Here is an 18,377-nt window from a genome sequence, read left to right on the forward strand (position 1 = left end):
GAAGCCGAGATCCTGATTTCTGGTCCTGGTTTCCCCATGGCCAGGCAAGTCATGTCCATCTTAGCTCCTTAGCAATTTGCTCACTCACAGGAGTGCTGGCAAGAGAACAGGGGGAGCTAAAGCTTTCTTGGCTTCAGCATCAATCAGTAAACATTCAGCGGGAGCTACAGAGCACCCAGTACCCGGCTGGGTCCTTTAGGCAGTCTTTGCAGATTTAAAAAGAAAGTTCATGAACAGTAAAGGAAACCACCAACAAAATGAGAAGACAAGCTATAGAATGGGAGGAAATATTTGCAAATCATATAACCGATAAGGGATTAATATCTAAGGTATATAAAGAACTCATACAACTCAAGAGCAAAAAATAATCCAATTTTAAAAATCAGCAGAGGAACTGAATATTTTTCCAAAGAAGACATACAAATGGCCAAGAGACATACGAAAAGATGCTCAACATCCCTAATCATCAGGGAAATACAAATCAAAAACCACAATGAGATATCACCTCACACTGTTATAATGGCTATTAACAAAAAGAAGAGATAACAAGTGTTAGCAAAGATGTGGAGAAAAGGGAACCCTTGTACATTGTTGGCGGGAATGTAAATTGGTGCAGCCACTATGGGAAGCAGTAAGGACGTTCCTCAAAAAGTTAAAAACAGTACTACCACATGATCCGGCAATTTCACTCCTGGGCATATAGTCTAAGGAAACAAAATCACTCTCTCAGAGAGAGATCTGCACCCCCATGTTCACTGCAGCATTACAATAGCCAAGACATGAAAACAACATAAATGCCCATCAATGGATGAATAGATGAAAGAAAATGTGTTATACATACACACACAGACACATGGAATATTATTCAGCCATAAAAGAGAAGGAAAAGATGCTATTTGCCACATGGATGGACTTTGAAGGCATAATGCTAAATTATGGGGGGATGAGATACAAAGGACAGGTTCACAGTGTTGTGAACATGCTTGATTGTGAGGCATCTCAAATGACAGAAAAAGACAAACACTATATGAGCTCACTTATATTTAGGATCTAGAAAAACCAAACTCATAGAAACACAGATCAGACTGGTGGTTACCAGTGGAGGAAAAAATGGGGAAAGTGGTTAAAAGGTACAAACTTCCAGTTATAAGATAAATAAACTCTGGGAATGTAATACACATCATAGTGACTATAATTAATACTATATCGTAGATTTGAATGTTGCTAAGAGAGTAGATCTTACAAGTTCTCATCACATAAACAGTGTATAACTACATGAGATGATGGGTGTTAACAACACTTACTGTGGGGACCTGGCTGCAGAGCCTGCCCTCTTACCACCCAGCCCTGCACAGCCCAGTGCAGAAGCCACTGGCCACATGTGGCAGTTGATACTTGAAATGTGGCTTCTCTGAATAAGCTGTGCTCTGAGTGTGAAATTCACATTGGATTTCAAAGACTTGGTATTAAAAAGAATAGAAAATACCTTGTTAATACTGCTATTGATTGCTAGAAAAGATATTTTAGATATATTTTATTAAATAGAATATATTATTACAATTAATTTGCCTCTTTCTTTTTACTTTAACATGGTTACTAGAAAATTTTAAATTAAATTTGTGACTTGCATCCTATTTCTGTTGGAGAGGCTGTCCCGCACTGATACCATAACTTAGTGTGACTATTAACTCAATCAATACAAGGAGAGCATCTAGGACAGTGCCTGGAACAAATTAAACACCCAAGAGCTATTGTTAATATTACTAAGATCCATAAAATTTTCAAATTTCATCATCAAGTTTTTTTGTCAAGCAAGTCTTCTAACAACAGATAGACAAGGGGTTCTGATTGAAGCAGAAGAGATTCCCCCTCTATTCACCCCGGACACCACTCCACAGGTGGAAACCCCCACGGTTAGATCATCTTAAAATGTCCTTCAGGGTTTAGCATTACAACATCTGTCATTTCAGAGAAGGTGAGGAAATGGTATTGAACAAAATCAAGGTGTCTATGGCATGCTTTAAAAATGATCATGCATCTTAAACAATCTGATCACAAAAAAGAAATAATTATGTGACGTGATGGGAGTGGTTAGCTCACGCTATGGTGGCGATCATATTGCAATACATACAAGTGTATCAAATCAATGTGTTGTACCCCTTAAGCTTATACAGTGTTATGTGTCAATTATAGCTCAATAAAAATTAATTAATACCAAAAAAACACTAACATTTTGCCTGGGAGAATCCAAGTGTTTGGTCCCAGGTCTACACACAGTCCAGAAATCATGGTGTCATGAATGTGAGAGACGAGAGGATCACCTAAGGGCCCCTGGATCATTATCTGCATAAACAATACCTACATGCCATGGCACCTCTCTACTTCTGCTCCTCCCCACCTGACAGCTCCCCCGCCATCCAGAACCTGGGGAAGGCTCCCAGAGCCGCCTCTAGGCACTGATATCACTAGGTCTAGTTCCAGGCAAGAGCAACACAACAAGTGACATTCCAGATGCCACAGTGACTTTGCTGTCCTGAAGGCAACTCTGGCCTCAGCCAGCCCCGGCGTCCACCAGACAAGCCTCCCAGTGATTGCTGCAACCCTTGCCCCTGGCTGTGGTGAGTGTGTGTGGGGACGGGGACAGCAGCCAGGTCTTCGCCGGGCTCTCTAACAAGTTCCACGAGTCTGTTTGCAAAAGAAAAATTCCAGTGGGTCCATCCAACACATGGAACTCAAGTACAGAAATTATATTTATCCGCCCCACTGCCAAGGAGATCACATGCCCCGTGAGTCACTCCAGATGTTCTCAAAAACAGAGTCTCTCTGTGGAAGGCCAGTCTCCCAATCCCGGAGAGAGTCAGATTAACAGGAGTCCCAATCCCCGTCCCCCGCAGCAGGCAGCCTCTGCCTCCACCCGAGCTGGGCGAGGGCATCTCTGCATTTATAAAAGGGAGGGGTGGTAAGAACTCCACCTCTGCACGGGGAGGACCAGTGTGGGCATACCTGTAGCTCCTGGGGTCCCACCGGGTTTGAGGGCAACTGTTCACCTTTTTGAAGGAAAAGATGTCTTGGAAGACGTTGCTGCTTCTGCTGTTGTATTATGATGCTCAGGCCACTGTGCCCCCCAGGTGGGGCAGGGGTGAGTTGCTTTTGATTTATTTGTTTGTTTGATGTTCATTATTCTTTCTTAAATACAAGTAGGAATTGGGGGGTGGGGGAAGGAAGTGGGGAGAGTGGAGGAGTGGAAGGAAACTCGACGTCCCGTGCCCTCCTTTTATCTCATAGCTGACAACTGCTTTATGCTTCTTGACATTTTGGAAGGTGACAGGGGAAATGACACTGAAAAAAATCAAAGCCACTGAGGGAACATGGATGAGGTGGCGAGCGCAGAGGGCATCCTTTCTGACATGCTGGGGCGAAATCACCTGTGCTTCACAGAATGTGGATAGACTCCCTGGAGTCCCCCTAGCCAGGCAGGGTGGGTGGGGAGCAGTGCCAAGTACTGACACTAACACCAGGGTACTGTGGGTGCCCAGTGCAAAAGGCCTGCTATGTGGGGACCCGACAAAGGGCCCCGGGTGTAGGCTGTGCACTTGGAGGTCAGCACACTGCTTTCTGAGCAGGGATGGACACAGCCTTCCAGCGGAGAGAGCTGGCCCAGTGGCAGGAGGGGAAGAGCACCCTTCAGCACCCACGTGTCTGTCCCCCTGCAACTCCCCTGGCCCTGTCAGTTCTCCTGGAAAGGAAAGGGCCCAGCAAGGCTTTTCCCTCACAGCCGACTTCCTTTCCTTGGGATGTAGCTCCCTAAAGCCAGCCTGGCATCTTTTCCCCCATGCCCCGGACAGGCTCGAGTTGGCAGCCCCTGCAGCCAATTACTTTTGGGTTGCCAAAAGCCAATTACTCTCACTGTTAGGAAGAGAAGGCCAAGGGGTGCTGCCCACTCCTTGCCCATCTCAACTGAAATCTTTCTGCTGCCTAATGTCAGCTGAGGTGGTCTCCCGAAAAGAACTGGAAAAAGACGTCAGGTTCACAGGTGTTTCTAGACATCCCAAATAGGACGGAGACTGGCATGGCAGTGGCTGAGCCTCCTGGCTCCCAAGGAGCGTCAGGGAGGAAAGGAGTGGCCAGTGCGGGAGGAGAGCAGAACAGAGCAACTGGATCTGAAGTGCGGAGAGGCAAACACCACGGCACTTATTTGGGGTTTATTCCCTCATTTTTAAGCCTGAAATTAGGAATTTGCCAATTCTCTGAGCTGAGCTGTGAAATGATTGCTGCCCAGAGGCAAATAACAAACATAAAATTTTCTCTATCTTCTGATAACCCCTCTCTCTCTCACACACAGACACCCCTCCCTGCTCATGATATGTGCACTAACTTCGAGGGCAACACTTAGAAGTTGAGAGCAAACAGACATTGGCACTGGGTTCTGCCACTTACCCCTCTGTGGTACTGGGGCCTCCTTTAATTTGCCTATTAAAAAAGGATGACAATATCCACTCTTCCTGACACACAGGCCGCCAGAAAGTCAAAAGAGATTACTGGATTTGTAACATGCATGTGAACATAAAGCCATGTTATGAGCTCCCCTGCAAGGAACTCCGAGATTTAAGTTCTGCCTCTCCTTGGCTGTGTGATGTTTGGGAAGTCTCTTTACCTCTCTGTGCTTTAGTTCACTGACAGGTAACATTAACAATAACAACCCTTACCCGTGTTGCTGTGAGGGTCATATTCAGAAATGCTAATAAAGTGCTCTGTAAATGATGAGGAACTCTATAAACATTATCTATTGACTAGCATTTTAAAAAATGAAAAAATGTCCTGAAAGAAAGTTTGAGGCTCTCGGCAGGCAGTCCTATGGCTACCCGCTGAGGGCGAGGGTCTGGCCCCGCCCCCTCACTGGGGCAGGTCTGCCCCCAGCGACGTCCAGATAAGACGCGAGGCCAGAGCCCGCGAGGCGGCCGCCAGTGTGAGGGCGGGACCGCAGCCACGACCACGCGGAGCTCAGGGCGCACAAGCTGACAAAGTCCCTCCGACCATCAGAAGTCTTCCAAGCAGTGAACTATTTTTCATTTTTAACATATTTTTTTAACACAACCCCCATTTTTTAAAAGACAGAATGGGAGTCACACCCAAAGGAAAACAATTTCTCCAAATGTCCACGCTGTTGCCCTCACCTGCCACCTTACCCAGCCACCGCCCAGCTCCAGGACTAATTGAGGATTCCCTTTGGAAACAGAGGGCGACTTCTCCCTGCAAGATCCTCCTCCTCCACCCCAGGCCCAGCCTCCACCCGCACCCGCCCCTGCCCCATGTAGAAATGTGGAAATAAACCCAAAAGGAACACACCCTGCCGGCAGGACGGCCTTTTTCCTACCATTCTCCCAGCTTCTCCCGGAGATGCTCTCTAGGATTCCGCCCTGGGAGGCAGCTTTCCCCGCCAGGGTCGCGGGCACCGCCGTTCCAGCCCCACCAACCCCATGAAGGCCCAGTGACTCACCTGTGGACAGGGGGCTGCTGGGGAGGCGGCACGCCTGGCCCGAGTCCCAGCCAGCTGACCTTTACAGCTCAGGCAGCCAGATGATGGGTGAGAGGCTGATGTGCCCCGGGTCTCTCAGCTGGCTGGATAGAGCTGGGTCTTGACACCCACCCCCAGTGTATGGCAGCAGAGTCTAGCTGTCCTCATCTCATTCATCCCCTCTCCATCCCTTCCTGGGGTGCCCCTGTTTCCAGAAGCCAGAAGCTCCCTTGGGTGGTGGGAGCTCCCCAGGTGGTGGGACATTCTGGGCAGGGGAGCTGACTCACAGCAGCCCATCAGAAGCACCTCCAGAGGACCCCAGCACATGGGTCAAAGTCTTGGCTAGCTCAGAGTATCACTGCTTCTAAAGGGTTGGCCCAGGAGCAACGAAGTGAATGACATCAATAGGATCTGGCAAAAGATCCTTTAGAAACTAGAGCTTTTCCTTTCCACACCCACTGTCCTTTCCATAAAGCTGCTTCAAGTTATTCACTAAAAATATGGTTGTACTTTGGCTTGATATGGTGTCTTCTCAATGGTTTCTGCCCCAGGCAAGTGCACTATGGATTCAGTGAGACTAAAGAATGACAATGGAACGTTCCTGGGGTGAAAGGGTTTATACCCAACTTTATTCCCACAGTGGCAGGTCAAGCACTAGAATCCCATCTACTCAGAGCAAGTCTGCATGCAGCAAGCTGGTCCCTGTCTCTGGGCCCCTCTGCCCTCCGCAGCCGTGTCGGTCTCTGTCCTCAGTACTGCCACCACCCCAGTCTCTGCTATCCTATAGCCATGCAGCCCTGCAGCCCTGCTGCCGTGCCACCAAGTAGCCCAGAGCACTGGGTGGAGCTCTTTTATATAGAGTCAATAGCAACGTATTGCCCACATGTGTGTAGTGAGCTAGCCGACCAGGGCCAGGTGAGAGTCCTGGCCACAGGAACCTTCACTTTATCCACATATGGTCTTCAGTTTGAACCTTTCCAACAAGCTCTTTGGTAAAAAATGCTGCACACGGTTACATGGAAACCATAATTAGCTTTGACACTCTTCTATTATAGTGAACATATTTGGAGATGGGAGGAAAAAAGATTTTTATCCCAGATTATAAAATGTCAAAGAGATCAGTCTGCAAAACAAAGACAAGCTCTTCTACTCAGAGAGCTTTCTGCCTGTATATCTGGGCAAGAAGGTTTGGACAGGCTAAGGTGTGGGGGAGGCAGGTGCCAGTTTTGACTGAGATAATTAAAAATAAGTTCTTGCAGGCCAGAACAGGGGCTCCTCAGGCTTCTGATAATCAGCTGCAAATAAGTTCTAGAATCATCCTGGAAAAGGATTTAGTGAAGCACTGTGAAAAGAACAGTTTAGTGACAAAGGTAGTTAATGTGTTTCTTTAGGATTGTTTATTCACTCAACAAATAGTTATGGGCAGGATGCTAGGTGCCAGGAACACAGTGGTAAACAAAATAAAATCCCATTCCCTCATGGAGCTCACATTCTAGTGAGAAGGAAGCAATTAACACATACATAAGACATCTGCTTTGCTAGATGGCAATAAATTAGGGACAGAGGCATAGAGGATTATAATTTTAAATAGAACAGTCAGGGAGGATCTTCCTGAGGAAGTGACTAAAGACCTGAAGGCAATGTGGGAGTGAGCCCTGTAGTCACTGGAGAAAGAGTATTCCAGGCAGAAGGAACAGAAATGTCAAGGTCCTGTGGCAGAAGTATGCCTGGTGTGCCCAATGCACAGTGAAAAGGCCTGTGGCAGGGGTGGCAGGAGCCAGGGAGAAAGCAGATTGAGTTCAGACAGGTACCAAGAAGTCAGGTGTATAGTACCTGGTAGCCATCTGAGGAGCTCTGGCTTTTCCTGAGTGAGGGAAAGCCCTAGAGGGTTCTGGGCACAGGAGTGACATCGTCTGACCTAGGTTTTCACAGAATTACTTTAGTCTGCTGTTCAGAATGGAATGAGGGTGGGAACCAAGGATGGCAGTAGAGGCACCATTAGGAGGAATGCTCAAGGTTCAGACCAGCAGGCCGGCAGCGATGTAGCAAGAAATAGCCAGATTCCAGATATATTTTGAAGGCAGAGCTGACAAGATTTGCTGATTAGTTAGATGTGGGACCTGAAAGAAAAAGAAGAACCAAGGAAGAATCAAGGATGACTCCCAGGTTGTTGGCCTGAGCAATGGAGAGGGATGAGGAAGAAGACTGCAAACAAAGCAGGAATGTGTGTGTGAGTGTGTGTGTGTGTGTGTGTGTGTGTGTGGCCTGGAAATATGAAGCTGGAAGTCAGTGTGGCTGAAGGGGGAGAGCCACAGCTGAGGCCGGTGCGGGCCAGGCAGATAGAGAGGGTTGTGCTTTTGCCAGGTGACTGCAAAAACCAAGGAGCTGAGGGTATATGCTGGAGAGTGATCACAGGGTCAGTTATTTGACCTTGTGTCTCATATTATCATAAATTAAAGTCAGAGATCTTTTTAAAGTACGTATGAAGGACTTCAGAATGTTTTATACCAAATGCATTCATTCATTCATAATCAAGTACACTATTCTTCCTGGTGTTATTCAGAACTGAAAAACACCTAGTTAGGGGCAGAGATGTACCTTCAAAAAGATAACATTGTTCACTTTATCAGTGAGATTGGGTTTTTTTTGGAGCCTGAGACATCTGGGTTTCAATCTCAGTCCCCTGGCAAACAAACTGGGTGACCCAGGGCAAGTTTCTTAACCTCCAAATTCCTTCATCTATAAAATGGAACAATTCTACTTACCTCCCAAGGCCCATATGGAAAGGACAAAGCACGCTGACTGGCCCACAGTGGGCTCGTGAGCTGTTAGTCCACGAGCACAGCTATTTTATGAGCACACTGTGGGCTCATGAGCTGCACATTTTAACAACTTTGGTCTGAGGTCTGAATGCACCTTTCAACAGAAGACATGGACCGAACATGCTATAACACATGACTCCTGGATTTTTGGATCCAGCCTGCACTAACGTAGTGTGTAGTGCAGGGGGCATGATTGTTAACAAGTGAATCATTCATTCTACGCTGCTGGGTCCCATGTACTGCCGACAACTTCCCCTGAGGGCTCATTTGTCCAGGGCGTTAGGGAGGAGGGGAGAAGCTCCAGCACCCTACCCCAAGGCCCAGCCTGCAGCAGACCTTCATGCCAGGAGCCTGGCAATCTCTGGTGTCCCCTGGTCACACTGAATGGCCTTCCTGGGCATTTTCACATCCTGAAGAAATATCTGGCTGTGGCAAAGAATAAAACAAATTGGCCCAGTTTGACACTAAGCAGAAGGTATACAAAGTCAGTGATTTTGACAAATCTGTCCCAGTAGCCTTCTTGTCCGAGGCTCAGTGCTCAAGTGGCACCAAGGAGGGAGTGGGATCCTTCTGCCAGTCTCTGGTCTCCCCCCTCTCAGAGGTGTGGATGCTTCTGGCCATCCAGTGGGAGACTCAGGTCCCCCTGCAATCAGCCTGGGCAAGGCAGTGCTGCCTGAAGCCATTCACTGACCACTCAGTGAGGAGAGAGCAGAAGTTAAGGGGACCCTATACACCTAGGGAACAGTGGAAGGGATGGGGAGAAAAACCAGGAAAGTCTGAAGAGTCTCCACACCACTGTTTTGTTTGGTTGAGTTGTTTAAAAATAGCTATTTTATTTTTTAAATCATTCCAAAATATATATTGAGCCTGTGCTGGGAGCCCAGCTTCATGCAGACACTGAGGTCAAGCAGGGGAAGCATAAAATGCATTCCTTCCCTCCCCGGAGCTGGCAATCCCGATGAGTCCTTGCAGGGTGATAGACAGCGAAGTGTGAAACGTGTGGAAGAGGTGCGGAAAGCGTAACAGAGAAGGAACCATGGTGTTCAGTGGGGCTGCGGGACAGGCCTCCTGGGGAGCAGGGTGGTTTTGCTAACTATGTGGGAGCCAATCTAGGTTAAATCTTTGCACACATACACCTCTGAGGGTTGGGCATCTCTTGTTTGGGCCATTTGCACTTCTGGCAGGGTCCAGCCTTCACGGTTACAGACCAGAACATCTGGGGTGACTGTACATTGAACTTTTTACCCAAATGTTTTGGCATGGACCAGACAGCTTATTTCTCGCCCACCACCTCCAGTATCCCTGTGGAGGGGCACTCACTCTCTCCAGGCCTCGTCTTGGCCTGAAGGCAAAGACGTCCATGGTCTAAGGGGGCAGAAAAGCACGTGCCGGACACACAGTCCCAGCAGCCACAGCAATGTGAGGGGACCAGCAGAAGGAGGTGGAGCCATGCGAGGGGTGGGCGGAAGGAGTGGGGGTCCATCTTTCAGGTTTCCGAGCCCCCGCCACACTTTCCAAAGCAGTTATCATCCCTTAGTCTAGAGGGCGAACAAGCGTGGGAACATGGGTCATCGGGAGGCACACGGTCCCGTTATTACACTGAGCTTCGAATAAGGCAGCATTTTCTTCCCCACTCTTTGAGAACGGAGTCCACCTGGGCTGTGCGTGTCGAAGGAGTGTGGTGTGCACAGGGAGACACTGAGCCCGCAGACGACGTTCCCGAAAGGCTGCCATCCCAAATCTCAGGTGACAGAGCAGAAAGGGCTCTGCGCCCAGGTCCTTCATGCCTATACCTTTGATTTTGGGGGTGTGAAATTTTTTTAAGGGAAAATACCTTTAATTTCACAGTAAGAGAGGAATTCTGGGAGAAGAGTTAAAGAAGTAAAGTTGCTTTTAGATCCCATCCTGAGAAGGGGGTTTCTTCCACCCTTTCATAGTAGGAAGCAAAGAAGGGCACATGGACACAAACAGGTCACATCCCGGTGCGGGCGCGGGCCTGGTCCCGGCGTCACTGCTCACCTAGGAGAAGCAGTTAAGGCGCGTGCACTGCGTGCCTCTAGTCATTTGTCTCCGAAAGCGTGATGGCCTTGGTCCCTCCAGATGCCGCTGTGAGGGCCCCTCAAATGGCAGTGGGCTTTGTGTGGCAGCAGGGCAGCACCAGCTGCTGAGCCATGGATCTGGGCACCCCACTGGTCATCAGCCCTGCCTGCCCTAATGATCACCTGGGAGCTGTAACAAGTCCTGATGCCTACATCGTCCCAGAGAGGCCCATCGATTGGCCTGGGATGTGACCTTGAGCATTTGGGTTTTTAAAGACCCCAGGAGATTCTAATGTACAGTCAAGGTTGAGAATCACTGGGCTGGCACCGCCAGGGCAGCCCCTTCTAAAAATCCAAGTGCCCTCTGATTCTCAACCTCGGCTGTCATTAGAACTACATAGGAAGCTTTTTATAATCTTACTGTCCCAGATGCACCCTAGTTCAGTTAAATCAGAACCTCTGGAGGCGGGACCCAGGCACCCATATATTTTTTTTATTAAGGTATCATTGATACACAATCTTATGAAGATTTCACATGAGCAAATTGTGGTTACTACATTCACCCATATTATCAAGTCCCCCCACACACCCCATTGCAGTCACTGTCCATCAGCGTAGTAAGATGCTATGGAGTCACTACTTGTCTGCTCTTGCTATACTCCAGGCATCCATATTTTTTAAAGCAGCAGCTGGAGCAATGTGGCGATTAGAATCATTTGATTCTAATGTGCGGGTGAGGTTGTAAACCCACGGAATAGGGGGCGCCTCGCCCTCCTGAGCTCCACCAGCAACTACAGGTAGAGGCCACGTATGAACAGAGGCAAAGGTCTCCTCAAGCCTGAAATCTATGATCTGTTGGAAATTGGCACTTTCTTGGCAAAGAGAACAAATTCTACTACAATTTGTAGTAGGGCAGAATGTACTGCTTTGGAGTTCACAGCCTACTTCCCCAAAAGTGGACGGGGGAAGCAGAGCTGGTCACTCTGCCTGCTTCACTGCAGGGAATGACCAGCCGACAGCTGTGCCCAGCACACACCCTAGAAGCCTGGGTCTCCAGAAAACCATATTTACCCTAGCCCCTGAGGAGCTTGTGGTGTAGATAAGAAGTGAGTTACAGAGAAAGCAATGTTACAACAATACTACAGCCAGCCAGCGTTTTCCAGCAAGTGGGAGATTCCTACCAGTGAGCTTTCTCAAGATATGTCCTTTATGTTGAAGATGCTTCATTTTTATCACTTTTGATAGCAATCCTTCTAAAATGCTAATGCAGTTTCCTGCCTTTGTCAACACAGTACCCTGAAAATCACTGGACCCTTTCTTGATGGCCCAAGGGCACCATTATCAAGAGGCAGAGCTGTCTTGTGTGGCCACATGAGTCGTGCTTTGCACAACTTCAGGGGCGCTACTTACCTTGGATTTCACAGATTGGTACAGTTAAGTTGTCCAGTTTTCTGGCAGATCACAATCAAGCGTCTTGAAGAAGCTGCCCCTTTTTTCTATCAACTGGGAGCAGGCTTACCAATCCCTGCTGCACTGCGCCCTGGTACCCAGAGGGGCTGCGGGGAGGAAGGGCTGTCTCCTCCTAGCCTGGAGAACTGCAATTGGTAATGAGTCCTCAACCACTCTGTGATATTCTGACTTGCCCTTCACATGTCCTTAGTCTGTTCTTAATTCTTGCTACCCCTCTCTCTCTAGTGGCCCATCCATCTTCTTCCAGATACCACTTCTAAATACAAACACCCTGAACACTGTTGGAAAGTCACTGACTTCACACCAAATGTATTTCTAAGGCAGCTGGCCCCTGGGGGAAGCCTGAGCTTGGCTCCACACACCCCTGAGTCAAGTCCCAGGGTTTGTGGCAGCTCTTTCTTTACTTGGTCACCGGTGTTCAGATTTGTGGCAGCTACATTCCAGATGCTGGGGAATAGCCAGAAGTCTGATCCTCTGATTAAAAGGGATGTCAACAAAGACAAACCAGCTTTGAACTGATCAACAGCTCAAACGTGCTCTATGAAGGACCAGTACTATTAGGAAACTAGGAAGGAATGGTGTTATTACTATTGGGGAGCAGTATTACTAGAGAGCTTATTTGTTGAATTTGGCAGGTGTTGTTGGCTCATTTCTGTTTTGTTTCATTTTGTGTTGTTTTCATATAAATACCCCAGGGTATACATATCCCTGGACATTTATGTTTTCCCAAACTTTGTTGATTCTGATGAGCAAATCTGAAATCACTGGTCTGAATTAGCTTGTCTGTCACCTCTCCCTGCTTTATGTCCACCACCACTTGGAGCCAGTCATGTTTAAGTCTGCACCTTCAACCTTGACCTCAGGGTTAAGCAGAGGAAGGAGGCCAGAGCACACAGCAGCCCTAGAGCTCACTCTTGTTTCTTACAGCCATGCTTTTCCCTGCTGCCCATCGGCCAAAGAGATCCTCATCAATGCCCTTGAACCCCATCCTGCAGAGCTCCCTGGAGGAAGTAGAACTGCTCTATGAGGTAGGCAGATGGGACAGTGGGCAATTCAAGCTCCCCAAAATGCACTGCTCTGCTCCTTCTCTATGTTTTCTGGAGGAGAAGTAATGTGAGTCCCTTCTGAGTGGCCTCTGCTGCCACAGGGACTGGCCTGGACTAATTTGGGAGGTCACTGAACCCTGCCCATCCCAAAGTAAGCTACTCCTCCCTTTCCTACATGTCTTAAGAGGGAATGACAGCATTAGGAGTTCAGTCGAGGGAAAAGCAGAGATGTAGGTTTGGCCCAGAGATGCCACTGCCACCAGGTCAGCAGCAAAGCGGGTCAATACTCTCAAGGAAGGCTTTGAAGCAGGACTCGTCACTAGTGTTCAGGTGCTGCCAAGCAACGCGTCTGAGCAGAGGTGTGTCTCCAGCACCTGCACAGTGTGACAGCTCAGTTTTGGACAGTCTGGGCCACTCCAGAGGCTTCTTCCTCTGCCTCCCACACCACCACCCCTAAGACCCACTTGTCCTCCAAACCACAGGTAAATTTCCCAAGGCCATTTGGTTTGGTTCAATGATAAAACCCCAGGTTCAAGTTCTGAGATTCAGTTCCGGTTCTGCCCCCCAATGAGCTACATGACCTTGCACAAGCCACCATTTCTCTTTCCTCAACTGTTAAGTGAGGAACTACAATGATCTCTACAATCACCCTCTGCCCCGACATCCTCTGACACCCCAATGGATGAGACTATCTGGCCCAAGAAAGGGACAGCCTGCTGCAGCCAAGCAGCTAAGCCAAGGGAGAGACTTCAGTTCCTTCCTCAGGGAACAAGCTGGCAAATGCGGAGATATCCTTTGCCAAGTCTTGCACATGGGGGTCATATGAACACATTTGTTTCAGAAAGATAACAGGAGGACAGACTGGAGTCAGGGGAAGTCGGAGACAGAGAAAAGAGCTAAAATCCTGAGTCCAAGAGGTATTTATTAGGTTACTGTGTGGAACCCACCCCTACTCTTAAAGAACAGGTGAGGTGCAAGGACAAATCTCTCCATCCCCCTGAATTCCGAGCACAGTTCTCTGCATTCTTCAAATTCCCAGCTTCTGATTTTAAATGATCCAAAATAGCCACTTTATGCTTTAGAAGATCTTTGGTGGATGGAAGGGGAAAAGGCAAGAAGGGGTTGGTCCGGGGACATCAGGAAGAATAAGTAGTCACTTGAATGAGGCTTTGTACCCGGCATGGTGTTATGTTGTCCAATTTGTCCCATTTACTTCCCACAATGTCCCAGTGCAGCACTGCTGCCACTCATCGTTTCAGAGGAGAATGAGGCTCAGAGAAGTTAAGTAATGCATCCAAGCTGACCCAGTCAGTGGGGAAGTTGAAATCCAGGTCTCCTGGACTCCAGAGCTCTTCCCACAGCTGCCTCCCTCCATGAGCACATGTGATAATGAATAATGGTGTCCTCAGCAATGCTCAAATGCCTCATGTCTTTCCACATCCTGTATTTCCCCCAGTTCCTGTTAGCTGAACTTGAGATCAGCCCCGACCTGAAAATCTCCATCAAGGACGAGGAGCTCTCCTCCTTGCGGAAGGCCGCTGACTTCCGCACCGTCTGCAATGAAGTGATCCCCAAGCACATCCCAGACATCCGCCGGCTCAGCGCCAGCCTCTCCAGCCACCCCGGCATCCTCAAGAAAGAGGACTTTGAAAGGACAGCCCTGACTCTGGCCTACACAGCCTACCGCACAGCCCAGTCCCAGGGGTATCAGAAGGACATCTGGGCCCAGTCCCTCCTCAGCCTCTTCCAAGCCCTGAGGCACGACTTGATGAGGTCCTCAGGCCCCAGAGCATCTCGCTGAGACTGGCCTGCACCAGGACCACAGAGCCGGCACCAGCACACACAGTAATCCAGAAAGTCTTCATTCTCTACTCTGTTTCCAGGGACCAGCAACAAAACACATACCACCGACTCAGAGCAGCAAAGATAAAATAAGTAATCCCAATGCCCTTTGCCCCTTGTAGCTTCCTGACAGGCACATCTGATTCATGTCAGAATGTGACCTGGGCTGGAAGGAAGGACTGGAGTGGCAATTCAAGATGGCTCCAGGGGCTGAAAGGTTTGCCTGATGGCATGCTTCGCACTGAGTGACGGCCACCAGCACCCAGGAGTGAGGACACAGCTAGAGGAGCTCGTAGAGGGTTGGGCATGGCGGGAAGGTGGGGGACAGATTTGTTTGGTCCTAAGAGATCAGGGTACGGGTTTGAATGAATATATCTCCACAGGTTCTGTAGTAAGATATAAAGAAAGTAGAGCTATAGCCAAATAAATAAATACACTGTTAGCCAAGGATATACTTCTCAACTTTTCCCAGAGTCGCCCAGAAGAATCTGTTAGAAAGTCAGTAACTTTATGACCTACATGTTTTGACTCTTCTTTTCTGAAGACTTAGCTGATCCAGATGACAAACAGGAAGAGGGACCCAGGATGCTACGGGCATGCCTTGTCTTTTGAACAGAGAAACCAAGCTGTGGCAGAGAGGGTCATGCTAAAAAGAAGTGGTACCAACGGCCATGCCTGTCTACGCTAATGCTAAAATGATTTAGCTACATCAAAAACAAATGACTTTCAGATGACAAAATTTTACTCTTTCAAATGCCAAAACTTTCATTTTAGAAATACTGACCTGATATTTTCTGAACTATGAACTCTATATGAAATTCCTTAAGCTTATATTTAGTACATTTGAAGAAACACTGTAATGATGGAGTTAGATAAGATAACCTCTAACAGTCCTCTACTTTCTGGAAGTTCCACATTCAGCTAACTGAGCGATATTACAGGGCGGACACAGGGACCTGAGAGATCTGCTGCGCTATCTGTGCCGATCCTGAAAGGTTCCGGGCTTTGCTAATTCTCAGTCTGGGGTAAGCCTGGGTTCTCAGTCTGGGGTTTTTGCTGCTTTCCTCACTCCTAGCCTCTAAGAGTGCACTGTCCTTGGTTGCCAACATCACTTGCCCTTTGCAATCTGTTTCTTTTTTAGCTGCCATTATCTAAAAAATAAGATTGCTAGGTTTGTCATAATTCTATATTAAATGAGAGTTGGTAGATGAAGGCCTCTGCTAGGAGGAAAGCACTGGCTCAGAAGCCCCTCTGGCTCCTCCTGGGTTTACGGCTGGGTTCTAGAGGCTAAAGCTGCAAGCACTTTGCTTGATCTTTGCACAAGTGAAGATTCAGTGGTCTAATTTTGATTCTGAAATGGGTATTTAACAGTCATCATCTAATGATGATGAAAGCTGGTCTGAACTTCTTTAAAATCTTTGAATGAGTGAGCTTTGCCTAGCAGCACAAGCTGTACAATCTTTCTTGAGAAATACCAGGGTTCAGGAAAAAGGTATTCATCATCAGAAAAATACAGCTTTGCATCCTGATGTTCTCAGGCTAAGATTAAGTGTCGGTCTGTCTGGTTCTCATTCCCTGAGCATACTGCTTTTTTACCTCCCTCACATGCGGACTCTGATACGGTATTTCTCTTCAACTTTTCTCTTTCTAATATTACATGCTCACTCTGACATGGCCATTCCATTTGTCTCTTCTATTGTATTTTAGTTGGTGTCTCTGCTGCTCTATCTTTGGGCCCAGTTCTAATTATCCTGAGGTACCCCCCAGGTCTCTTCTGGCTGACTTTTGCCTTCCCTATCTGTCTGCCCCTACTCTGACACTCTTCTAGTCTCCTTAGGGTATCAATGTCCGACTAAAACAAAAGTCAGTGTACAGTCAGGGCTGGGATTGCCTGGAAGGTGGATCAGCCTGTCTGCCTACCTTCACTGTTTGTGCTTCTCCTGGGAAGGGGTCAAGAGAGGCCTGACTCCCTAGACACTGTGCGATACCCTGACAGTCAGAGCCTGCCTCTCACCCTGGGGTTCTACCCTTGGGGCTCACATCCATTCCAGCTCAATGTATCTCAGGCTTTCTTTTGTTCACCAGGTGGGAAGACCCGCCCCGTAGACCCTGCCTACCATATTATGACATACGGGGCTGCTCCCAGGGGTAGGAGATCCATGAATGGGAAGATGGTTTCCAGGACCAGTGACAGCAATGGTAGTTCACTCACCCTGCAACAAGAAAATAAAGGCACTTTTCAACTCATACATCTGGGCCCATATTTATTTGGCAAGCAATGACTGAACAAAACAGAAATGAGAAGGGCATGATCTTTTTAAAGACAAATGAAAATTTCATTTTCAGGAGCTAGACACTTAAACACTATTTAAGTCTGAATACAAATCTGTTGTTTACCCACAAAAGGTTGTATAACAATAACTTCACTTACATGCAAAATCAAATATGCTCACCACTACCACCCAAAGACCTGGTTCTTTGTCCTGGACAGACTGGACAGAAAGGGACTCTCCCATTTTGCCTTATTAATGACACCCTGTACATACCACAGTCACAAATGAGTCATTTTTTGTCATATTTACTCAGACAGAATAATTTGGGGTGTGATGCTTGTAGTGGCAACTTGCTGTTGACTTACGGAACCAATTTTGCCATTTCTATACTGCTGGGAAGTTTTAGGATCTAAAACTTCTGGAAGTTTCCTCTATAGTTGACATGCCCATGGCTTCTTTTGATGTCACCTGAGACACTGAAAAACATTCATGTGCTAAAACTTACATTGCTCTGTCATCTCACCTGGAATCTAACTGTAAGAGAATCAGCAAAATAAGTGGTAAATCAGTCAGAATGTATTTCCACAGGTAAACTGGTCTAAAGTTAAATGTTTATTAAATGACTTTACATGGTGCCTCTTACTTTCCTAACCCATTTTAATGTCTTACATTTTGTTATTATTGTGGTAATAAAAAAAACATGATTTGAAATTTATCATCTGAGCCATGTTTAAGTGTACAGTGCAATAATGTTACATTCATGAACATTATTTTGTCACAGATTGCTTAGACCTTTTCATCTGGCAAAAAATGATCCCTATGGAACAACTCCCCTTTTCCCTTTTCCTCCAGCCTCTGGCAACTACCATTCTACTTTCTGTTTCTAAGAATTTGACTACTTTCTATACCTTATGTAAGTGGAATCTGTCTTACATTTCTTAAACATCATATTCCAGAAAATGTTTTCTTCATCTGAAAAATGGATAGAGTCCTGAAGGAGAATTACAAGTCTTACTGGGTCACTCACCTTGCCTGTATTTTATTTAACAAATACTTACTTATGGTGTAATAAAAATGCCATGATCAAGTTACTAGGCTCAGTGGAATCTTTGTTATCTCAGATTATCTCGCCAAGGAATTTGAAGCAGCTCGTGGATTTAACAGCAGATGTGGACTTCCATAGCTATTTATTATTACCCAGTCTCTTTAATGTCTGCCACTAAAACATGTGGTATTATTCACTGTGAGCTTTAAAATCATCACAAAAATGTACATGCTAAGTACAGTAGCCAGGCCTTAACATGCATTTGAAGAGATGAGTCAAGACAGCCCATCTTCCAATGGCAAGTAATTAATTCCAGAGGGGACGC

General features: G+C 47.2%; 1 protein-coding gene across 2 annotated transcripts; it reads left to right on the forward strand.

The window, feature by feature from the left end:
* Window positions 1–2,817: 2,817 nt before the first annotated feature.
* Window positions 2,818–18,095, forward strand: FAM180A (family with sequence similarity 180 member A). 2 transcript variants are annotated; one of them, XR_001855120.3, is made up of 4 exons: window positions 2,818–3,139; window positions 12,774–12,874; window positions 14,349–15,759; window positions 16,820–18,095. XR_001855120.3 is itself a non-coding variant. In XM_017673254.3 (3 exons), the coding sequence occupies exons 1-3, from the start codon at window positions 3,064–3,066 to the stop codon at window positions 14,691–14,693; spliced, it is 522 nt and encodes a 173-aa protein (XP_017528743.2). In that variant the 5' UTR covers window positions 2,818–3,063; the 3' UTR covers window positions 14,694–18,095. The 2 variants fall into 2 exon arrangements, 1 of the variants encoding a protein (XP_017528743.2); XM_017673254.3 differs by having other exon boundaries at window positions 14,349–18,095.
* The last annotated feature ends 282 nt before the right edge of the window (window positions 18,096–18,377 follow it).

Source organism: Manis javanica, chromosome 6, assembly GCF_040802235.1.
Source record: "Manis javanica isolate MJ-LG chromosome 6, MJ_LKY, whole genome shotgun sequence".
In the NCBI taxonomy this organism is placed as follows: Eukaryota; Metazoa; Chordata; class Mammalia; order Pholidota; family Manidae; genus Manis; species Manis javanica.